Below are 21,280 nucleotides of genomic sequence, written 5' to 3'. Positions count from 1 at the left end.
CTTTAAATAAACATCAGGCGGCAATTTGGTATAGTAGCTCTGACCATGAGCTCTGGAATCAAACTGCCTGGGTTCAAATTCCAACCCTACAACTTATTAGCTGTGTAACCTTGAATAAGTTTCTTTCTCTGAGCCTCAGCTTCTCAATCTATAAAATGGGCCTGATAATAATAGTTCTTCTCTCATAGAGTCATAATTTTTAAAAAGATGGCCGACGTAAAATAATTAGTATGACAAATAGTATACTAGTACATACTCTCAATAAAGCAGACCAATTATTATCATATTGCTACTACATCTCCAAATTCTTTTTTTAAACATCATTTTTATTGTTGATAGTATTTCTTCCCCTTGCCCCCACCCTGCCCCTTCACAACTCAATGCATATCCTATATAATAAAACCCTAGTATGCAAATTGACTGAACAGCAGAATAACCGGTAGCTATAATGAACACTGACCACCAGGGCGCAGACGCTTGATGCAGGAGCTGCCTCCTGGAGGTCAGTGCAATCTCACAGGGAGAGCGCTGCTCATCCGGAAGCCAGGCTCAGTGCAGCAACGGTGATGGGAACCTATCCCACCTCTGCAGCAGCACTCAGGATGTCCGACTACCATCAGTTGGACATCCCCCGAGGGCTCCTGGACTGTGAGAGGGTGCGAGCCAGAGTGCACTAATTTCATGTACCAGGACTCTACTATAATATAATAAAAAGAATAAGGAAGAATGAATAAGAACTAAATAGCCAAAGGACCTTTTCTTTATGACCTTGGGTTTTACATGAACACACTAATTTGTAGGAGCCTGTTGACACAAGGTGTATGCCAGATAACTACCCTAAAAACTTGATTTTTTTCTGGACCTCAAAATGGCATTATTCTTACTACTTTGCTGCTGTTGCTATTTCTTTCCCATGTAAGTGTTCTCCACACAACAGCCAGACTCTCCTAAATCTTAAGTTAAATCACATCACTTGTCTGCTTAAAATCCTCAAATGGCTCCCCATCTTGCTGAGTAAACTCCGAGTCCTTGCAAGGGCCTACAATACCCTACATGATCACTGTACATCCCTGTCCCACTCCCCAGCCTCAATCCATTTCAAGCATATTTCCCAGATTTTCTTACCACTCTTACTTCACTCCAGCCGTAATGACCACTGTTCTATCTTAGCTTCACGGCATGCCGTTCCGACCCTGGGGCTTGCATCACTTCTACCTAAAATGTTTTTCTCCTAGAAGCCTACATGGCTTGGACACCTAATTCATGTAAGTCTCTGCTGAAATGCCATTGTCCCAATGAGGCTTTCTCTAACCATCTTATCTCAAATAACACCCCATGGACATTCTCCAACACCTTTACTCTGCTTTTTCTCCATAGCACTCAATATATTGATATATGTATGTGTTTATTGCCTATCTCCCCTCACTAGAACATAGGTTCCACATCGACAGGGACTTTGCTTTTGTGCACTGCTAAATACCTAGGCACAAAGTAAGCACTTCAGTTTGTTGAATTGTTTTTTTTTATATATTCTATAGGGGTTTTTTTACAGAGAGGAAGGGAAAGGGTTTAGTTAGAAACATCGATGAGAGAGAAACATTGATCAACTCTCTCCTGCACACCTCCTACTGGGGATGTGCCCACCACCTAGGTACATGCCCTTGACCGGAATCGAACCGGGACCTTTTAGTCTACAGGCCAAAACTCTATCCACTGAGCCAAACCAGTTAAGGCTGTTAAATTGTTTTAATCAGTAATTTTTCAAATTCCTTGTCATACCTATACGCAGGACAGCTAAAAGAACTTGAATCTTCTAGAAATATATTATTTCCCCAACCTGCATGGATTTGCACTAGAGGCACCAAACAAGTAGTTCCAACTAGACTCTAATCTATTAGGATTTGAAGTAAGAGGAGGGGTTTTATCCAATCAATATAACCTCTTCTACTCCACTCAGGGAACTGACTGTCAGCACTGAATTCTTTCCCTCCCCATTTCACCTCAAGGTTCTCCCCCCCCCCCCCCAAAATGTGGGGGGCTGTTTCTCTGTTTTCCAAGACCCGCGCGGAAAATGACAGGTTCCTGAGTGGAGGAGCTGGGGATTAAGAAATTAAAGGAAAAAAAGAAACCAAGACACAGAAATAGATTCAAGCTGGGACCCAGGTGGGGGGCTATCACTCTGATGGAGATACAGTCAACGCCCATCACAGACAACACAGCCAACACAGCGCACTTTATAAAGATAAGAAATCAGTACTGATAACAGTCTCCGACATTTTGGGAAAACATGTTCCCAGGGCATGGCTCTGTCTATGCCTTTTCAGCTGATGATAATTAAAGGTCATCCATGTGCATTCCCATGGGGCCCTCGACAAAAAGGTCAGGGATCCCTGGAATAATGTGCTGTAACTTACACAGAGCAGGTACCCAGACTGACATTTCAGCTTTGGAACCGGTGCATACCGAATCTCTCCAGGGTGCAGGTGAGAACCAGAATAGCCTTCTCAATCACACAGTTGAATCTTGTAGAAGCTTTTATTTAAATGATCAAAAAACTGCAGTAAATAGAACCTATACTGATTGATTGACATTAGACATGCACCTCTACATGAAACTGCTGTTAGTTTTTGACAGGCCTAAATCTTTACAACTTATTTAGGCCCATCTTTTAATTTCTTTGACCCTGATATACAGGATAAGTTAAATTCTTCCTCATGGCACTTTAGTAACGAGAATTATGTTCACTGGCTAGATTCCTTTATAAGTAAAGGCCTCTAGATTCTCAGGCTGCCTGTACTACCCCGAGACCATACTTTATATAGATACTTAAGTAAATCACAGTATAAGGAAGGGAGATAATTTAGAAAGCTGAACTGTATTATGTGAACATTCTATAGATTTCTTTTCCTAGCACTGATGGTCAAAACACTAGTTAAGTACCAAATAACTCTTCCCCCATTGCCAGCTTTTCTCAGACACCAAGATGTGTATCAATGTCCGTAGGCATCGGAAATGAATCCACAAAAAACAGATTTTACCCATGTGGTCCCACTATCAAATTACAAAAAGCAGTTCCACTATCCAAATTATAAGAAGTAGTTAATGGGACATTCAGAAAAACAGTCCCACACACAGTAATATGCATCTAAGGTTTTCCATTCATCTGCCAATTGTTTTCACAAGATTAACATTAAAAAAGCATAACCAAATACACAAACGACCCTCAAGCCCAAACACACAAAAATATTGGTCTTTGTTCATTCTCAGATGACCAGATACTTGCAGAGTGCCACAAGGTGGGAGCCAATCCCCCCGTAGCCTTTTCTTCAACCATTCTTGAACTACCTTCCTTTTCCAAAAAGGTAATGTGGAAATCAGTCAGAAAGGCTTTCTGAGAAGACTGGCTTGGATTTCTGGGTCTGTTCCAGTCGATTCAAGATGAACTGGCTTGTATCAATGAAGCGTTCAACGCAGTTCACAAAACAGGCCTCAGCCCGACTGTCCAACTTTGGCCCAGGCTTGTCCATGCACTTCTCCTGGTCGGGAGGACAAGATAAGAATCACAAAGGGAACTTGGAAAAAAAGGAAAGGGGGTTAACTTTTTGTTGTTTAAAGGAAACCTGTCACCTCAAACAGTATCTGATGTGTTAATAATAGTTCACATTTGGCATCAGCTTACTTTGTGGTGAGAAATTTTCTACAGCCTTACATCAAATTCTTATAACCCTGCAGAATATGTACTATTATTAATCCTCATTTTATAAAGAGGGGAACTGTGGCACAGAGATACTTTGCCTAATGTCATAGTACCATAAAAATGTAGAGCTGAGATATTGCAAAACAAGAAAAATGGCAAAATATAAGTTAATCCTTCACTGAATTTGGTTACAGCTCCACAATGCCAATTGTATTAAATGCCTTTAAATTTACTGTAGAATAAAATGGTAAAAGGGTAAATCATTGCAGCAAGACACCATAAAAAAATCTACCATAGGGGAAAAAAAAATCTATGACCTGAGATTCTGTAACCTTGTCTACTTAAGCCAGAGGTTCTTGACTCCAATATGAATGGGAACTTGCATTAATTTTCCTAACGCTTACAGATTCTTAGAGGAGTACTTACCCAACACTAGACCAAATATAATGAATCACTTTTTTTTTCTTTTTTTTTTTTAAGAATCAAAGTACTGCTCCAAGGCAGACAGGAGTTAAGCAAGCATTTGTTAAGGGCCAAAGTCCAGCGATATCACAAGTTTATGGGAAAAGGACTACGAAAACCGTTGACTGTATATAGTTTAAGTTAAGCAGTTCAAATGGATTTTGGTCATTATTCTATGCTCTGTACACAAGCCTCAAAACCTGTTTTCAAAAAAAAATACCCTTGGGTTCTGAAGTCTATGGATTTTGTATGTCAGGGCTGGTAAGTTAAGCTGTTGTTGGCAGCCAAAGAACACTTTGATCCCTAGACGCAAATGCTTTCACCCACACAGGGCATATTCAATTCCTCAACCTTCAGACCCAAAACGGCTTGATATTACACAACAATGCAAGAAAAGGGGAAAGTAAGTGTGGAGAGATTACACCACTTTTATAGTTAGTGGGCTAGAGTCATTCATTTCTTAAAGAGGACGGTTAGAGAAACTGGGTAATCAAGGTACACCCTGAAGAGTCCAGGAACAGGACACGAGGTTCCAAAAACAAGACCCCAGTCAGCCTTGCTGGCCTAAAGTGCTGGTTGGGACGGCGGCATAAGCCTTCTATGATCCCCGGTTCTTTGCACCAACAAAACCTAGGTCCGGAGTGCCAATCCCCTAATAAGTGGAGTCACTGTCTCCCACCCGGCTCGGCCCGTGTAATCTAAAGAAATCAAGGGGTGCTGTCGAGTGCTCCCCCTCCCCGAATTCCGGATATCGTGGCGAGTCCCACGGGGCAAGGACAAGGGGAAAGTAGGTACGGCGGCCAGGTCCCAGCCCCAGACTCCTCACCCAACAAAGTTCCGTCATCTGGTGCACCAGCTGCTGGAAGCGCTGCTTCTGAGTCTCCACCTCGATGAAATGCTGCAACTGCGGGTCCACGGAGCCCAAACCCGCCGCGGAGGAATTCGAAGAGGAATCCATCCCAGACCGGCCACGCGCGCCGACACGAACTCCGCACCACCTCGCCGACCTTCACGTGTCTCCGCGACGGAACCGGAACCACAACCCGCAGCCTAGTGTACAGCCTTCCCCCGGTGAGCGCACTGCGCCTGCGCGAGCTCTCCTGGCGGGCCCGCCCCCTACAGGGCGTTCCTCCCAGCAACCCCTGCGCCCCGCTCTAGTTGGCTCCCCCCACCCCCTTGCACGCGCCGCCAGCGCGCTGCTCTCCGGACCGCTAGGCCCGCCCTAAGCGCGAACTCCTCCCCGGTCTGCATCCTCCGCCCTCTCTGGCCGCTCCTCCCAGCGACCCGCGCGCGCGCCAAGCCCCTCGCCCCTCCCGCTCCCGGTCGCCTTTGCGCCCTCCTTCGGCCCGCCTGCCGACTGAGGTCCCATGTCTTTTATCCCAGCGCCAAGGCGCTGAGCGGACATTATTCCGTAGAGGAAAAAAAAAAAAAAAAAAAAAAAAAAAGTAAACAGGAAGTTACTGCAGACCACCAGGCCCGTTTCAGGCCTTACAACCCCGCCTGCTTACAAATTGGCCCCGGCTTTCCCAACTGCCTCGTTAGTGCCCAGCAGGGATTACTCGGCCCAACTCTTACTAATAGACATCCTGGGTGCCCGGCTCTAATTCTTTGATGGTTTCCTCCTCTAGACTTAGGGAAAAAAGGTTCCAGGAGAATTCGTCTCTTAATTGTAAGCTTTACCCTGATAACATTACATGCCTATTGTGTTCAAGGCGCTGTAATTTTTAGCTGTTAGTTTGATTCAGAGGCAGAATTTTCCAGCACCCAGAGGGGTTAAATGCCTAGGATCCTGTCGAATTCTCAAGGTAGGACTATGACAAACCAATGCTGCACAATAGTTTTCTGCGACACTGAAATAGGGTGTTTCAAGAAGGCTGTGTGACTAACCAGTTTGGTGCAGTGGATAGAGTGTGGAGTCAAGGGACCCAGGTTCGATTCTGGTCAAGGGCATGTATAAATAAAGTGCATTTAAAAAAAATGAAACCTTTATTGCTTTCCAGTAATTTTATTATATGAAAACACCCTCCCCTCCCATTTTTATGACACCATTTTATTCTTGCCAAATTCGGCCTCCCTCCCAGCAAGCTCTAATGCATACCCAAAAGAGCTGTTGGAACCCTCATGAGGCTATTTACACCCTTCCCTCCCCAAAACTTTCCATCCCAAATTCAGTCTGTCTTAATACTCTTGGGAAATTTCTTCCCTGGGAGACAGTACCAGGCACCATAATTCCTTGGCCTTTGCTCAGAAGGTACTGTCCCAGGGAATCAAAGAAGAGAGGCAGCCCTAGATGTGGAGAAGGGGCCTTTGTGTATTCAGACAGAGCACAAAGGCTCCAGGGCCTGTAGCTTCGGTTTGCCTCAAGAAAGTGAAATTGGAGTTTGTCGAGGAGAGTAGAACTAGGACGCTTATTGGTGAGCTCAGGATTCTTCATCCATGACATCTAGAATGTTGCTCAGAAGAACTTTGAAAGTGGGACGTTCATCTGCTTTCTAAAACCAAATAGAAAGTAAAGTATTATAGTGGGTTAAAGTCCAGAATTCAAGGGAAATGCAATGAGTGTGCAGCAAATATTTATTAAGTATATACTATCTGCCTAGAAATATACCCTGTTGAGACACACACACAAAGGAAAAAAATAATAGCCCTCTATAAAATACTTGTGCATTTTCCATCTTTAGTAACTTGGTTATTAATGTGATGAGGTCAATTTGCAAATCAAACTAACATATCGATTAAAACAGGGCAAATTCATTACACAATTATACACCAGTGCATTCTTATTTTGTATACTCAACTGAAAAAATTGTTACCAAACAAATTTAAGTGGTTGACAGAACTAAAATCCTATAAGCTTCGGTAATTTTTAGTTTGGTTTCAAACACTACTTTTATCATCTCATAAGTCAAAAGTAACAAGGAATTTCAACATTTCAAAACCCTGGACTGCATCACTGGGCAGGGATCCTGAGCACCTGGGACCTACTGTCTTGTCTCTAGCCAGGCGTCCTCAAACTTTTTAAAGTGGGGGCCAGATCACGGTCCCGCAGAGAGCTGGAGGGCCGGACTATATGAACTACTAATTCCTACTGTAACACCTTGGCTGCGCTCACTGCCCAAAAAACCTGGCGGGCCGGATCAGACTCCTCTGCGGGCTGTAGTTTGAAGACCCCTGCACCATTGTCATGGTCCACAAACCCCTGAGGTATTTAGTGATTCCGGGCACAGTCATACCACAAAGGTCTCAATTCATCAAAACCAAAATGCCATCAATTTCTTGTTCCTCTGAATCAGTGGTTCCCCATTATAGCTGAATATCAGAATTTCCTGGGAAGTTTAAAAAGATATTTCTGGGTTCCACTCCAGATATACCTCATCAGAATTTCTAGAGATAAGGCCCAGTCATCTGTACTTTTAAGAGTTCCCCAGGGAGCCGGGACCGGTTTGGCTCAGTGAATAGAGCGTCGGCTTGGGGACTGAAAGGTCCCGGGTTCGATTCCAGTCAAGGGCATGTACCTTGGTTGCGGGCATATCCCCGGTAGGGGGTGTGCAAGAGGCAGCTGATTGATGACTCTCTCTCATTGATGTTTCTAACTCTGTATCTCTCTCCCTTCCTCTCTGTACAAAATCATTAAAATATATTTATTTTTAAAAAATAATAATAATAATGAAAAAGAGTTCCCCAGGGATTCTGATGTGCATCCAGTTTGGAGACTACCACTTTAAACAGGCTGTAGGGAAAGTGCCTCTCTGAAACATTTCACTAACAGAGTGAGAGCATCCTAGTTGGGAGGGAGCATAGCCAGTCACCCTTCATCCTGCCTGGCACAGGAGACAGAAGGGAAATGGCTTCAAGAGGTTCTCCGTACTTTCTTTGTGACCCAAGTCATCTGTTGAAGGAAAAGTTGCCATGCTCTGACCCGACCCCCAATTTTTACCCCACCGAGCGGGCTCTAGATCCACATATGTGCTTGTTGGACCTGTCTATCTTTCTCTGTTTCTAGTAGGGCAGAACTAAGAGGTTTAGGTTGCCAAAGATCTACTGAAAAATAGAGAAGGCACCTCTGGAAGAACCAAAGGTAAGAGCAGCAAAGCATTTTGGTAATAATAGGACAGGCCCTTTATTTTCAAAATACCTCATGCCCCATAATGTACCATATTTTTTTAAGAAGAGCACTACCTGTTTTAGTTCCCTTTGAGGTCATGGGGTCTTTATTTTTAAAATATCACTTAGGACCACAGCCAGAAAAGATTGGCAGTAAAGTAGAAGAAAGGACCAATGACTCCCAAGGGAAGAAGCGCAGATTTTAATGACTTTAAAATGCCCATACAGTTATCTGAGTGCCTTTGGCTTCCTGTGTCTACTAGGTGACATGGCCTCACCCCCTCTCCCTAAAGCTGCGTTGGTATTGGAGTCTGCAAATAATACTCTAGTGAGGCTTGGAGTGGCCTGGGAAAGCCTCTGGCTATCAAAGGATGAGTGTGCTGGCTGGGATCCTAGAATGTATGTACTCCATGCAGCCAGGGAGAATAGGGACTGAGTGCCTGGCTGGCTAAATGAGAAAGTAGGTAGGTTCAGGGAAATAATTTAAGAAGTCCCAATAAAACACTTACCTCATGCCAACAACTGTACATGATGGTGTACACCCTTTCTGAAGCTAGATGAGGCCTGTAGAGACGTAGGCCTTGGGCAATATGTTCAGCAGTTTCACTGTTAGTAAATCTCTCATATGGCATCTTCCCCAGAGAGTAAATTTCCCACATCAAAACCCCTAGAAGATGGGGGGGGGGGGGGGGGGGGGAAAGTGTAGTAAGTAATTTTTCAATCATTTCAGGTAGCTGGGATCCTGCTCTCCCTAGATTAACCTCAAAGATTAGATTCACTTAATCTGCCCCTCTGTGCTTATTGTGTTTTGTCCAAATTTCCACTATAGTACTGACTACATTGGAGGCTCATTGGACTTGCAATGGACCATTAAGTCCTTCGGGAGAGAGACAGCATCTTTTTTGTCTTTGTGGTTATAGGGTCTGGCACAGTCCCTAGTACATAATCAGTATTCAGAAGCTGTCAAATACTGAATGAATTGTTTGTTCCCCTCAATATTTGGTAAGTTCTAAGTAGGCAGTGTCTAGTTCACTGGTTTTATCCCCAGAAATGTTGTGATGCCAGACATAGTAAGCTCCCTAGGATTAGGTGAACAAAAGTAAGAACAGATAATCTCTGTGCAGTTTGCAAAGTCTCAGTTTACCCATTGCATTTATAATCTTAATCACTCACCAAAAGCCCAAATGTCAGATTTGCTGCTGAACTTGCTGTACATAAGTACTTCTGGTGGAGACCACCGGACTGGGAATTTAGAGCCTACTGAGCTTGTGTATTCATCATCCAGAACATACCTGCAAAGAATTCAGGACTTGTTAGTGTTAGGGTTTGGAGAGCTTGGTATTTATGTTTTCTTAGCATAATAACAAGAGTTGCACACATACATGCCCACAGGCCATCCAGTGTCTTCTAAAAATGTTATTTTTAACATATTCCTGTTCTCATATCCAATTTAACTTTCCTGATTGACAATACGAATAGTTACAGCAAGGATGAAATGAAATAAGATCTAATAGGTACTCCCATTCTCTTCTCTATCTCTTTCCTTTCTATTTTCTTCTCCTTCCCTTCCATCTATTCTGCAGTTGCCAGTGGGACTTAGACTGATTAGGAAAGGAGAGCCCTGGCCAGTTTTCTTCAGTTGTTAGAGAGCCCATGGACAGAAGGGTCCCGGGTTCAATTGCAGTCAAGGACATGTTGGTTGCAGGCTCGATGCCCAGCCGCCAGTCAGGGCACATGCTGGAGGCAACCAATCAATATGTCTTTCTCACATCGATGTTTCTGTCTCTCCCCCTCACTTCCTATTCTCTCTAAAAATATCAATGGAAAAATATTATTGGGTGAGGATTAACAAAAAGAAAGAAAGAGAGAGAGAGAGAGAGAGAGAGAGAGAGAGAGAGAGAGAGAGAGAGAGAGAGAGAATGAGAGAGAAAGAGGGAGGAAGGGAGGAAGGGAGGAAGGAAGGAAAGAGAGATGGAGTAGAGTCAACAGGATTAACAGATCAAGATGAGGTATTGGAAAATTTTAATTAAAAAAAGAGGGAGGGAGCCTGGCCAGCATGGCTCAATGGTTTGTTTCCCTGTCAGGGCATATGCTCAGGGTTTGGGCTTGATCTTGGGGGTGGGGGTGGGGGGGCATGTGGGGCATGCACTGATCAATGATTCTTTCTCATCATTGATGTTTCTATCTCTCCCTTCCTCTCTGAAATCAATAAAGATTTTTAAAAGGGAAGGAAATAAGAGAAGAAAAGGATATATAACAATAAAACAAAGAACGGAAGAAGTGACAAATCATTCAGAGAAAGAAAACGTGTAGAAAGATGTTAGGAAAGACTAGAATGAGAAAAAAGAAAGGGAAAAGATTGAAAACTATGATGTCTCCTCGTATTTGTACTGCGCTATTTTTACTTTTAGGGAGAAAGATGAAAGAGGCACCCCTCACCTGGACAGGCCGAAGTCAGATACTTTAACAACTCCTTGATCATTTACCAAACAGTTTCGAGCCGCCTGTAGTGCAACAGATAGCAGTGAGAATCCATTCCTGGCTAAAGGTTAAAGGCATAAAGCTTCTGACCACTAGGGGAGTAAAGCAAAGGTAGCCTCATTTCCTTCAACTAGAGAACCTTCCCACCTAACAGGAGTTAGCTGATGCCACTGAGAAACATTTATGCATTTTCACCACATGTAACGTGACCTGTTTCATAAGTGAAACACTGAGCACATGCAGAACTATTTCATTGACACTGGCAGTTCCACAACATCCCTTCCTGCACTGAAATGCTGTGAGAATTAAGGGAGAACAGAAGGCAAGTGCTTTGTTTTCTGCTTTTCTGCCAGTGGGACTAGGGCTCTTTGAGTCTTGACCTGGCTGAAATTGATGGGGGCACAAACTCATGCCTTCAGAGGCCATGCAGGCAAACTGAGAGAGTGAAGTGGGTGGATGAAGATTGCAGGGAAGTGAAGAGCATGCGGCTTGTCTAAAGGAGGCAGCTGCTCCTCAGCTCCAGCATGGCCTGTGAGATTGTGGACCTGATGTTACAAGATGGTCTAGACTTTCCAGAGAAGCTGGAAATTTAGTTTTTTTTTTTTTTTTTAAATATGAAATGCTTATTTTTAAGTGTTTGCTATATATAATATTTTTTAAATAGCATGCACCTGCAGGCCCCCAGTTTGTGACTCTGATGTAAGGAAATGATGGCTCTGTGTCAGGGGCAGCCCCTTTGGGAAGCGGGGTTGCTCTTCTGCCCCTGAAGGAGCCCACCATTTCCTTGGCATGGTACAGGGCTGGAAGTAAGAGACTGCTCTATTTCCTACCATGGCAGGACCATGGCTCTATTTCCCACCATGGTATTGAGGCTGGAGATCCTTGACAGTCTGACCACTGGGGCAGAAGCTCACCTAACTTTCAGTGTTTTCTAGATAAAACTGAAATGATAGCTTCAGCAACCCTCCTCATCCATGTATAATATGTCTTTCTCTTCTACTTCCACCCCCTGAGCCCTTGATCCCAGGCTAATCCTTCTGAGGTCCCACCAGGTCTCTGTGAAGGAATTGCTTTGACTCCAGGTATTCCATGGCTTCGCAGACATCCTTGCACATCTCCAGCAGCTGCTGATTCTGGAACTGGTGGCGCATCTCCCTCAGGTAGTTCAGGAGGCAGCCATTGGCCATATACTCAGTGATGATAAAGATGGGGCGCTGCTTGGTACAGACACCGTACAACTGCACCAGCTTCTCATGGGAAAGATTCCTACAGGAGAGGCAATGAACCAGTCTTCCCCTTCTGGCTCTGCATACCAGTCAGAAAAGGGCTGGAGTAGAAAGGGGTTGGCCTGGGATTAGAGTGTCAGATAAGGGACCACAATAGCAAGTTGACTCCTCCTTCCCACCCTTAATCCCAACAGTACCCAATATGTGAGAGTAGCAGGGACTTGGGGCTCATCAATAGAACAAGAAACAAGTCAAGGAATAAATGAACACTAAGGCTAAATCAGAATCAGTCTTCCTCTTGAAAGTTTTCTATTCCATAACATTCAAAATGATACTTAGATGGTAAGCATCCATAATCAACACTAATTTCAATATCTAAGGCAGATAAATGATTACCTTATAAGTTAGCACTCCTACCAGTCAAAGGTTGATCTCATTCCCTGGTCCAAATATCTCTCACTAAAGTCACCTTAAACCACGATGGATTGTCCTGGTAATTCCTAGACTCCAGCAACTAGATTGAGAATTGAGTTTGGGCTGTAACTCACATCATGACTTTGGCTTCTTCAATGAACTCATCCTCAGACATGGAGCCTTCTTTGATCATCTTGATGGCCACATCATACTGGCCTCTCCATTTCCCATACTTCACTACCCCAAATTGTCCAGTCCCCAGCTCCTTCAAGAAGGTCAGGTCCTTTGGATCAATTTCCCATGATCCTATAACAACAAAGCCTTAGTGTGAGTCTTTGGGAGTCATGTACATATAATTCCTACAATTCTTAATTATATAGGTAAGAATTCCTACTGGAAATAGAAATAGGCAATCAGTAAAAAGGAAATTCGCAGAGGTATTAATCCACCTTTGCTCAGGTAAATCTCAGGGACAAGATATTACTCGTTGGAGGAATCTTGGAATTTTAGGTGCAAGTCAGCTATAAGGGAAGAAGATAGACTAGACATCTTAAAACCCTTTATGTTTTTTATTATGGTTTTTTTTTTTACCATAATTTAAAAAAATAATCACTTCATGAATTTATATTTTGCAGTCCCAGTAAGAGCCACCGGGGGGGATCATTAAATAACTGTTTAGCTCTGTCTTAGCCTTCCTTGAGGCAGCTGGTACAGAACAGTGTGTTGCAAGAACACTAATGAGGCAAGGTCTTTTTTCATTGTTGTTGTTAATCCTCACCAGAAGATATTTTTTCTACTGCTTTTCAGAGAGAGTTGAAGGGAGGGTGGGAGGGGGAGAGGGAGAGAGAGAGAAAAACATTTATGTGAGAGAGACACATTGACTGGTTGCCTCCTGTATGCGCCCCTACCAGGGCCAGGAATCAAACCTGAAACCCAGATATATGCCCTTGACTGGGAATCAAACTCAAGACCCTTTGGTGTGTGGGCAAACACTCTAACCATTGAGACACATTGGTTAGGGCAAGGCAAAGTTTAATTGGGTCAGCCAAAGGTAATCCTTGCAACTGGCTAGTCCACCCTACCCTAGAAAAATAAACAGTTACCGTAGCCCAGGCCTGCAGTAGAAGGTGCATTCTTGTTTTGTTGAGACACTGGATATTTGAGCCTAGATATGAGTCCTGAAACATACAGAGGGCATCATATTATTGGTGCAGTGTAGGGGTGAGATACCTGACACACCCTCATTTAAAACCTCACACCTATGATGTTCATCTTTCTAGCACATTTTGAATCCCAGAAGATCTTCATGACCCAACATTTTCTGGAAGTTACTCCTCTCATAAAAAAAGTTTTAGGTACAAAAAATAGAAGATACTAATTAAAATGCACTAACTGTACTTACAAGCCATTTTCTGATGCTTCCTAACTTTATATTCTTTGAGGGAAAGGACATTTATTAATAAGTTTTCTGCATTTTTTCTCTAGTACCAAGGAAATTACTGAGTACACAGTAGTAACTCAATGAATACTTGCTGATTAATTAATCACCAGACTTTTCTATGTCTTTCCTTAGCACTGAGCATAAATCACCAAATAAGAAGCTAGTCCCTACGGGTATAAGGTCTGTCTTTGACTACCTCTTTAGTTGACCTCCACCGAGCATCATAGGGGTTGACTTTCACAGCTAATTGCACTGACTGCTCTGTGAGGCTTATTCATTCCCTCATCACCTTGTTCTGAATTGCTTCTTCTGGGGCTTGGCACACCTTTCTTTGGTGCTCCTGGTACTCACCTGCAGAGTTATGCTGATGGTAGTTAATGAGCTCAGGGATAGTGCTGAAAAGGTGCTTCTCAGCCAGGTAATATTGGCTCTGAGGTGTGGAACACACAACATAGTGGCGTATCACCCCTTGAGGGTCCCTGAAGAAGTAGATTCTAAGTCAGCAACTTGGGAACAAGGGTCATGAAGGACCCAAGAAGTGAAGTGAGATGAGTTTTGAGTTTAAGGGACAGAAGAAATATGAGGGACACATCATTAAGGAGCTGTTGGGTGGACACCGCTGTCTGTCCCCAGGGCCTTGGAAGAGTAGCACTCACCCTGTAGATTTAGCAAATACAGACACAGTATATTTTCCAGCTTTGCTGGAGTCTCTGACAATGAAACCTCCTTCCTTCCCCTGAAACAACAACAATAAAATAAGCTTACTCTAAGGAGGAAGTGGTGCTCACACCTTCATCCCATTTGCCCAAACCTGGGAGAAAATAGAACAACCCCTGCTTTCAATGCCAAGTTCCATAATTTACCTGTAGCCTCGTTGCTTCTGATACTGAAAAGTGTAATTGGGACCTGATAAAAATGATGGTCTTGACACTGCCTTCTCTGGCAGGCAGCAGCAAGCCCTCAATGCAGGATCCTCACATTTTGTGCAAGGAGAATGCCATTTACTTGTGGTCACACACTTACCTCTTGCTTTAGCAGTTCTTCAGCTTGACTCCGAGTCATGTGTTTGGAATACCACCTGTAAAGGAACAGTGCTTGAGTGGCTCCTAGACCATGGTGTAATTGATTCCGAGATCAGAGTGTCCATCCTAGTGATTCGGTCAATCCATTCAACCCTTATTTACTGAGTGCCTATCATATGCAAAGCGCAACTACATAACTTTCCTAAAACCCAACTGGTACTGAAAATTCATGGAAATGGAGAGTAGAGGGCAAAGGCAGGTGACAGAGGGTTGCAGGGAAGAAATCAGGGACAGGATACTCAAGGACAATCCATTTCTATGATTAGGGAGAAAGGATAATGGCAGAAGTTTGACATTTTCACCCTTTCAAATGTGTCCTATCAGACTGTCAACTCTTTCTTAGAATGTGGTTCTTCTGGATTTTGAGGGTGTGGATCTCCCCACCTCTCATAAGCAGATAGTATTTGTGGTGAGGGTAAGACATAGGCACTAACTTGGGGTGGTGGCATCATATGACCTAGTTAGCAGTGATTTTAATAAGTATCTTGAAATCAAAACTTTGTTGAAACTACAAAAACGTATATACTATATTCTATTCCTCCTGGAAGATTGCGTGCTGGAATCATAAGCATACTCACTCATACATTTCTATGGAGTCTTCTGCTTCAGTGACGTAATTACTAGGGATGTAGCCTTCCTGCCTGTAGAGGAGACATGATGGTAGATAATCCAGCATTCCTGTTCCCCAGGGAAGAAACAGATTCATAGGCCCAAACCCCTGAGACCAATCTCAAATGGAGGTATATAAACCATGTCCCTCCCTCAAAGAGGATCATGTAACAGATGCATGGCTTGGCTAGTGAAATGTGTGGCTTCTGCACATGTGGCATCGGTTATTTGTGCACTACAATATGTGGGCCAGAACCTATAGGCTCAGAGAGGTGGCCACATGTAGAGCTGCACTCTGGGAAGTACTTGGAGGGGCAGCCTATTCACCTTGGTGTGGGACGAACAATTTCTGATTGGGATAGTGAGTAAGGAAATGATGTTGCACATGTGTGAAGTGGGTTGGTGTGAACTCACCCATTTTTATTTTTATTTTCTTTGTTTTGGACTCACCCATTTTTATCTCGTGCTCGCCACCAGGGTAAGTTGCTTTCTTCCAGGATAAAATATTCATCACCCTTCCGTAGCTGTAGGTCATTTGCATTCATTGGCATGTAGTCATAAAGGGCCACAACCTTTTTCAGTTCACTTGTGGAAACTGGTGCTGCTGTTGGCTCAGGGGGCAGTGGCTTTTTCAAGATCTGTGTAGGTAGGAAGAAAAAGTAGGGTGGTTTGGCAAGACATCAAGTACTCTCTTCTCTCCCAACTCTCTGGTTTACTAAAGACACTATTCTAATCCAGATCAGGCATAGTAAGATGGTATATTCAGCACTCATTTTTAAGCACTTATGCAGAGGTTCTCAGCTTGGAGTGCAAATCAGAATCATGCAGGGAACATTTATTTAACAATCCTGACACCTAGACAGTTTTCCAGACCAATTACATCAAAATCTTTGGGGATAGGACCCTGATGTAAGTATTTTTAAAGCTTCCAGACAAAAACCATGAGCACACAATCAGGAAACCTATTTGGTACATGGGGTACATGGATCTACTAAGTGGCTTTGAGTCTCAGTTTCCTTGTTTGTAAAATGAGCATAATTTCTGCCCTGCTTTATTGTACTTCACAGATGTTGCAGTTTTTGTTTTTTTTTTTTGTTTGTTTGTTTGTTTGTTTTAGAAATTGAAGATCCTCCACCAGCAAAAGATTATGGTTTGATTTATTTCAGTGATCTGGAACCAAACCCACAATATTTCAACTATGCCTGTATTTGAGGAAGAGCTTTCTAGACCTCAAAAAGTAACCAAATAAGCAAGTTTGAAGTAATATATTAGTGATAGGATGAAAGTATTGTGTGCTTATTATTAAATTCTTTTAAATTTATGTTTGAAAATATTTTTATTTTAAAAAATCAAGATCTGTTTTGTTTTAAACAGGTGATTGGATTAAATGGTTGCCAAGAGCTTCCAAATAGCCTTCTATCTTTCCACTGAAGGAGAAGTCCTAATTAGAAGGACAAATTCTCTGTCTTAAAAAGAATATCAATTAACAGTACCAAGTCCCAGAAAAATTCTAAGACTCTGGTGTGTTTTCTGTGGTAATTGTAAGTTTCTATTTGAGCAATAACAGCACCCAATTTTCCTGTATACCTGATCTTCCTCAGGCGTGGGAGGAAGAGGCTTTTTTGTCTTCCGGTGAGAACTCCCAGGTTTTAAGCCTGCAAAATAAGATACCAGTGATGATAAAGAATGCATCTTAGGAAATGGCTTGGAGACTGGTTTGGTCAGGGACTTTGCCCTCTTTCCTCTGCAGTGCCTTTAGGCAAGTTAGAAAAAGTCTGGATGGATACAGTCCCGTGGCAGGTGGCACAGCTTGGAGAACAGAGCACTAACTGGATTTCAGCACCCACCCTCTCCCAGGTCCCTTTGTGCAATGGCCAAAATGTACAAACCTGGGTTTGATTTCACTTGAGAGAGTGCATGATAGAGTCAAAGGAGGGAGAAATGATATTGATCAGGTATCTTACTTCCATTCCTGTTTTCCAAAATTTGGCAGCCCATAGCATTTTTGGCTGTCTGAGAGCAGCAGAGATACTGCCCGTCAATCCAGAAGCAAGGGTGGTATTTCTGTACCAGATCGCTGTTATACCGGATTACTGTAACAGGAGAGAAGAGAGAGAAAGATCACATCTGACATGCAGGAGAATCAATTATTTGTATGTTTTCCTCTTCAACTAAGCTTAGTGGTGAGCTTCAAACAATTGCCCTTCATCAGCCACCCTGGAGAGAAGCAGACAGCAAGTACAGTTCTCTTCAGTGGTCAGTCATGATAACTGCCTCCTGACCAACATGATAAGACTATCTGATGTCTCCAGAGCCCAAGAACAAAAATATGTTATCTGTGTTCTCCCATGTGGCCATTATAATCTTGTAAGGCAGCTGTTGATTATGATTTTTTTTCCAGATAAGGGACACAATTTGTCCAAGCCAAACTCTCACTTCAGCTTTCAATACACCAACGTCCCAGCTCCCTGAGTTGATATATCTCTAAATATATATGTAGAGACATTTGCCTTAGTGAGAATTTCTGCACCAGGCTTTCTGTGTTCATATTCTAAACAATAGAGTGAGCTTAGGGGAAAATTAAGGTGATTCTGCCTCTAGATTCTTTCTAGAATAAACCTGGTTTTAATCTTCTAGGACCACCAATGTGGGTTGAGCTCATTGCAGGAGATAAACACTAGAGCTCTATTTCTGTTCCAGGGTTGTGAGGCTCAGAAGATCTCCCCAAAGCTAAAGCGCTTTACAAAGAATAGAGTACTTTGCAGATAGGAGGAATTGGTATTATGGTTTTTAATACTGTGGCATCTCAAGAACCTTCACATGGAGTCAGTTAGGTAAGTTTTCCTGGGATCATGTTAGATAACAGAGAAGCAAAGACAACTGAAATAATTGACACTAGCTTGATATTGGGGCAAAGATCTAGGCTGGTCTAGACCTAGGCTAGTTTAAGCATTTGAGGACATTACACATTCAGCTTTAACTGCTAAGAAGAAACCCTGCGTAACTTTTTTTTTGTTTAAAGATAACAAGCCCAGCCAGTGTTGTTCAATGATTGAATGTCGACCTATGAACTAGGAGGTCACAGTTTGATACCCAGTCAGGGCACATGCCCGGAATGTGGGCTTGATCCCCAGTAGGGGGCATGTAGGAGGCAGCCGATCAATGATTCTCCCTCATCATTGACGCTTCTACCTCTCCCTCTCTGAAATGAATAAAAATATATTTTTTAAAAACAAAACAAAACCTTTTTCTACAGAGACCAACTTCAGTCCTTAAGAGCTTGCTAGTCATACTCCACTCACTTAAGGTTTGGTGGGGGGGGGGGGGGGGGGGTATGGAAACTTCTGATGGTATAAAAGAACAAAAGTGCTGTCTTTTTTTAAAGTGCTACCTTGATGTTTTTCTTAGCATGGATTTGAAATTTTCTAACCATTTTACCATGCACACCTTCACCCCTTTCTTTCCCTCAAAAAATCCGTAAAAATATTTTTAAAAATCACTAACATGAGAAGGGGACTTCATCAGAATCCTGGCTGCCTCTACTGTGAAGAGGCATGAGGGATACTTCTCAGGTGCTGGGTCTAAGTGTGATTAAGTGGTTGTAGACAAATGTGGTTAGCTGTATACCTTAGATCTTTGTACTTTATGATATGTAAGTTATACTCCAATTTAAAAAATAGAGACTCAGGTATCTCTTATCCAGCTGCTATGTTTGTTTTTTACTTCAATGGCACTTTCCATGCAAAGATTGTATGCCTGAGGACTTAGCCTTGGGCTTTCTTCTTCCACTTCCTTGAACATGACAACAGACATTTCTATGTTATAGCACCACAGATATTTGGCTATATTCACTCTAGAATCTGTTTACTCAAGCTCAATAGAGGCTATCTTACTTGCAATTTCAAAAATAAGACCTCAACAAAATGAATGAAAGAGTGGCATTGGCAAAACTCCAACAACTAGTATGAGGAAGAATACTTCATTCATTCCTGAAACAGAATTTTAGACATTGTCTTGATAACTATGGATATGAGACACTAGTCCATCAAGTACTAGGAAAATGTGCTTCCCAGACAGGGCTGGCCCTATGAATTGGTGAAGTAAGCAGTTTCTCCTAGCCTTCCACTTGAACACTGTCTTAGCTCAGGCTGTCATAACAAAATACATTGGCCTGGGTGGTTTAAACAACGCACATTTACTTCTCATAGTTCTGGAAGCTAGGGAGTCCAAGATCAAGGTGTCTCTGATTTGGTTCCTGGTGAGAATTCTTTACCTGGCTTGCAGACTGGCCACTTTCTCACTATGTCCTCACATGACAGAGATAAAAAGAGAATCTCTCTCTTGAGTCTTTTCTTATAAGGACACTAATTCCATCATGAGGTCTCCACTCTCATGACCTAATTCCCTTCCAAAGGCCCTCTCCTAATACCATTACATTGGGAGACTTCATAATATAAATTTTGTGAGGACACAAATATTCAATCCATAACAGACCCTGCATGGCCCCTATTGGGCATCAAGCCTGCAACCCTGGCATATTCCCTGACCAGGAATCAACCTAGCAACCTTTTGGTGCATGGGACAATGCCCAACCAACTGAGCAACACTGGCCAGGGCATGTTAGTGATTTTCAATTGGTGTATTTTACTCCAAAGTGAGATAACATTAACTAGATGGGATTTTATGGCTCCTAAACTATCTCACTATTGATATTACTTGCACCTCAGTCTGTCCTGGGGTTGTTAGAACTTGCATCTGAATCTTCCAGCAACTATGATCTTTATTGCAAGATACCTGCTTTTTGACTCATGTTGTCAGTTCAAGCAGGTTCAACAGGACATACACCCAGGTCTAGAACAACTGGATAAAAAATGCCTTCGGTAAAATATAAGGGAAAAGAAGGTAGAATTGCACATACTCACACTAATGACACAACCAAAGTGGTTGTGTTTGTTTGTTTATTTGTTTTGGCTTGTAAATAGTTGTGTGAACATGATAGAGTATACTTACACAAACATAGATGATATAGCCTACTACACACCTAGCCTTATGGTATAGCTTATTGATCCTAGGCTACAAGCCTGTATAGCATGGTACTGTACAAAACTACACAAGATTAAATCAAGCACAAGATAAAATGATGCAATCAAGAGCCATGGTAAATACAATATGTATAAAGTTGCTGCTGGTGTAAAATGGCATACTGTTTCACAGCAAACTTTTTTTATAAGTAGAAAAACTATGGTCTAAAATAACAATACAGATATAGTATAATAAATATATAAGCAATAACACTGTCATTTATTATCATATCAAGTCTTAGGTACTGTACATAATCATATTGCTGTACTTTTATATGACTGGTAGCTCAGTAAGCTTATTACACTAGCATCACCACAAATACATGAGTAATGCATTGCACTATGATGTTACTAGGTGATCTGAATTCTTCAACTCCTTTATAATCTTACTAGAGGCCTGGTGCACAAATTTGTGCACAGGTGAAGTCCGGCCAGCCCACCCTGATCAGGTTGGGGGGCTGATTGGGGGTGGAGCTAGCTGGGGATGGGACTAGCTGGGGGGAAGGGCCATAGTCAATTGTCCATTTTGATCCGGAGTTCAACTCCCAGTTGAACTCCGGATCAAAATCCCAGTAGAGGAGACAATTTGCATATTAGCCTTTTATTATATAGGACTAGAGGCCCAGTGCACAAAAATTCATGCACTTGGGGGGATCCCTCTGCCCGACCTGTGCCTTCTTGCA

General features: G+C 42.6%; 2 protein-coding genes across 2 annotated transcripts in view; both read right to left on the bottom strand.

The window, feature by feature from the left end:
* Positions 1–2,516: 2,516 nt before the first annotated feature.
* TIMM8A (translocase of inner mitochondrial membrane 8A) lies at positions 2,517–5,225 on the bottom strand. The gene is made up of 2 exons (XM_036439997.2): positions 4,986–5,225; positions 2,517–3,536 (listed from the first exon to the last, which is right to left on the bottom strand). The coding sequence occupies exons 1-2, from the start codon at positions 5,115–5,117 to the stop codon at positions 3,375–3,377; spliced, it is 294 nt and encodes a 97-aa protein (XP_036295890.1). The 5' UTR covers positions 5,118–5,225; the 3' UTR covers positions 2,517–3,374.
* A 924-nt stretch (positions 5,226–6,149) lies between these two features.
* Positions 6,150–21,280, bottom strand: part of BTK (Bruton tyrosine kinase) — a 31,088-nt gene continuing 15,957 nt past the window's right edge. The window contains exons 6-19 of the mRNA XM_036439989.2: positions 17,481–17,609; positions 17,104–17,171; positions 15,967–16,154; positions 15,486–15,548; positions 14,849–14,903; positions 14,482–14,561; positions 14,177–14,304; positions 13,488–13,562; positions 12,519–12,690; positions 11,794–12,010; positions 10,703–10,767; positions 9,437–9,555; positions 8,773–8,930; positions 6,150–6,651 (exon numbers count right to left, since the gene is read on the bottom strand). Coding sequence (XP_036295882.1) covers positions 6,580–6,651; positions 8,773–8,930; positions 9,437–9,555; positions 10,703–10,767; positions 11,794–12,010; positions 12,519–12,690; positions 13,488–13,562; positions 14,177–14,304; positions 14,482–14,561; positions 14,849–14,903; positions 15,486–15,548; positions 15,967–16,154; positions 17,104–17,171; positions 17,481–17,609 — 1,589 coding nt within the window. The 3' untranslated portion in view covers positions 6,150–6,579. The remainder of the gene's footprint in view (positions 6,652–8,772; positions 8,931–9,436; positions 9,556–10,702; positions 10,768–11,793; positions 12,011–12,518; positions 12,691–13,487; positions 13,563–14,176; positions 14,305–14,481; positions 14,562–14,848; positions 14,904–15,485; positions 15,549–15,966; positions 16,155–17,103; positions 17,172–17,480; positions 17,610–21,280) is intronic.

The sequence above is a fragment of the Pipistrellus kuhlii genome, unplaced genomic scaffold (assembly GCF_014108245.1).
Source record: "Pipistrellus kuhlii isolate mPipKuh1 unplaced genomic scaffold, mPipKuh1.p scaffold_m20_p_16, whole genome shotgun sequence".
Taxonomy (NCBI): domain Eukaryota; kingdom Metazoa; phylum Chordata; class Mammalia; order Chiroptera; family Vespertilionidae; genus Pipistrellus; species Pipistrellus kuhlii.
The sequence above is the reverse complement of the archived record's forward strand: the minus strand, read 5'-3'. Positions and strand labels throughout refer to the sequence as shown.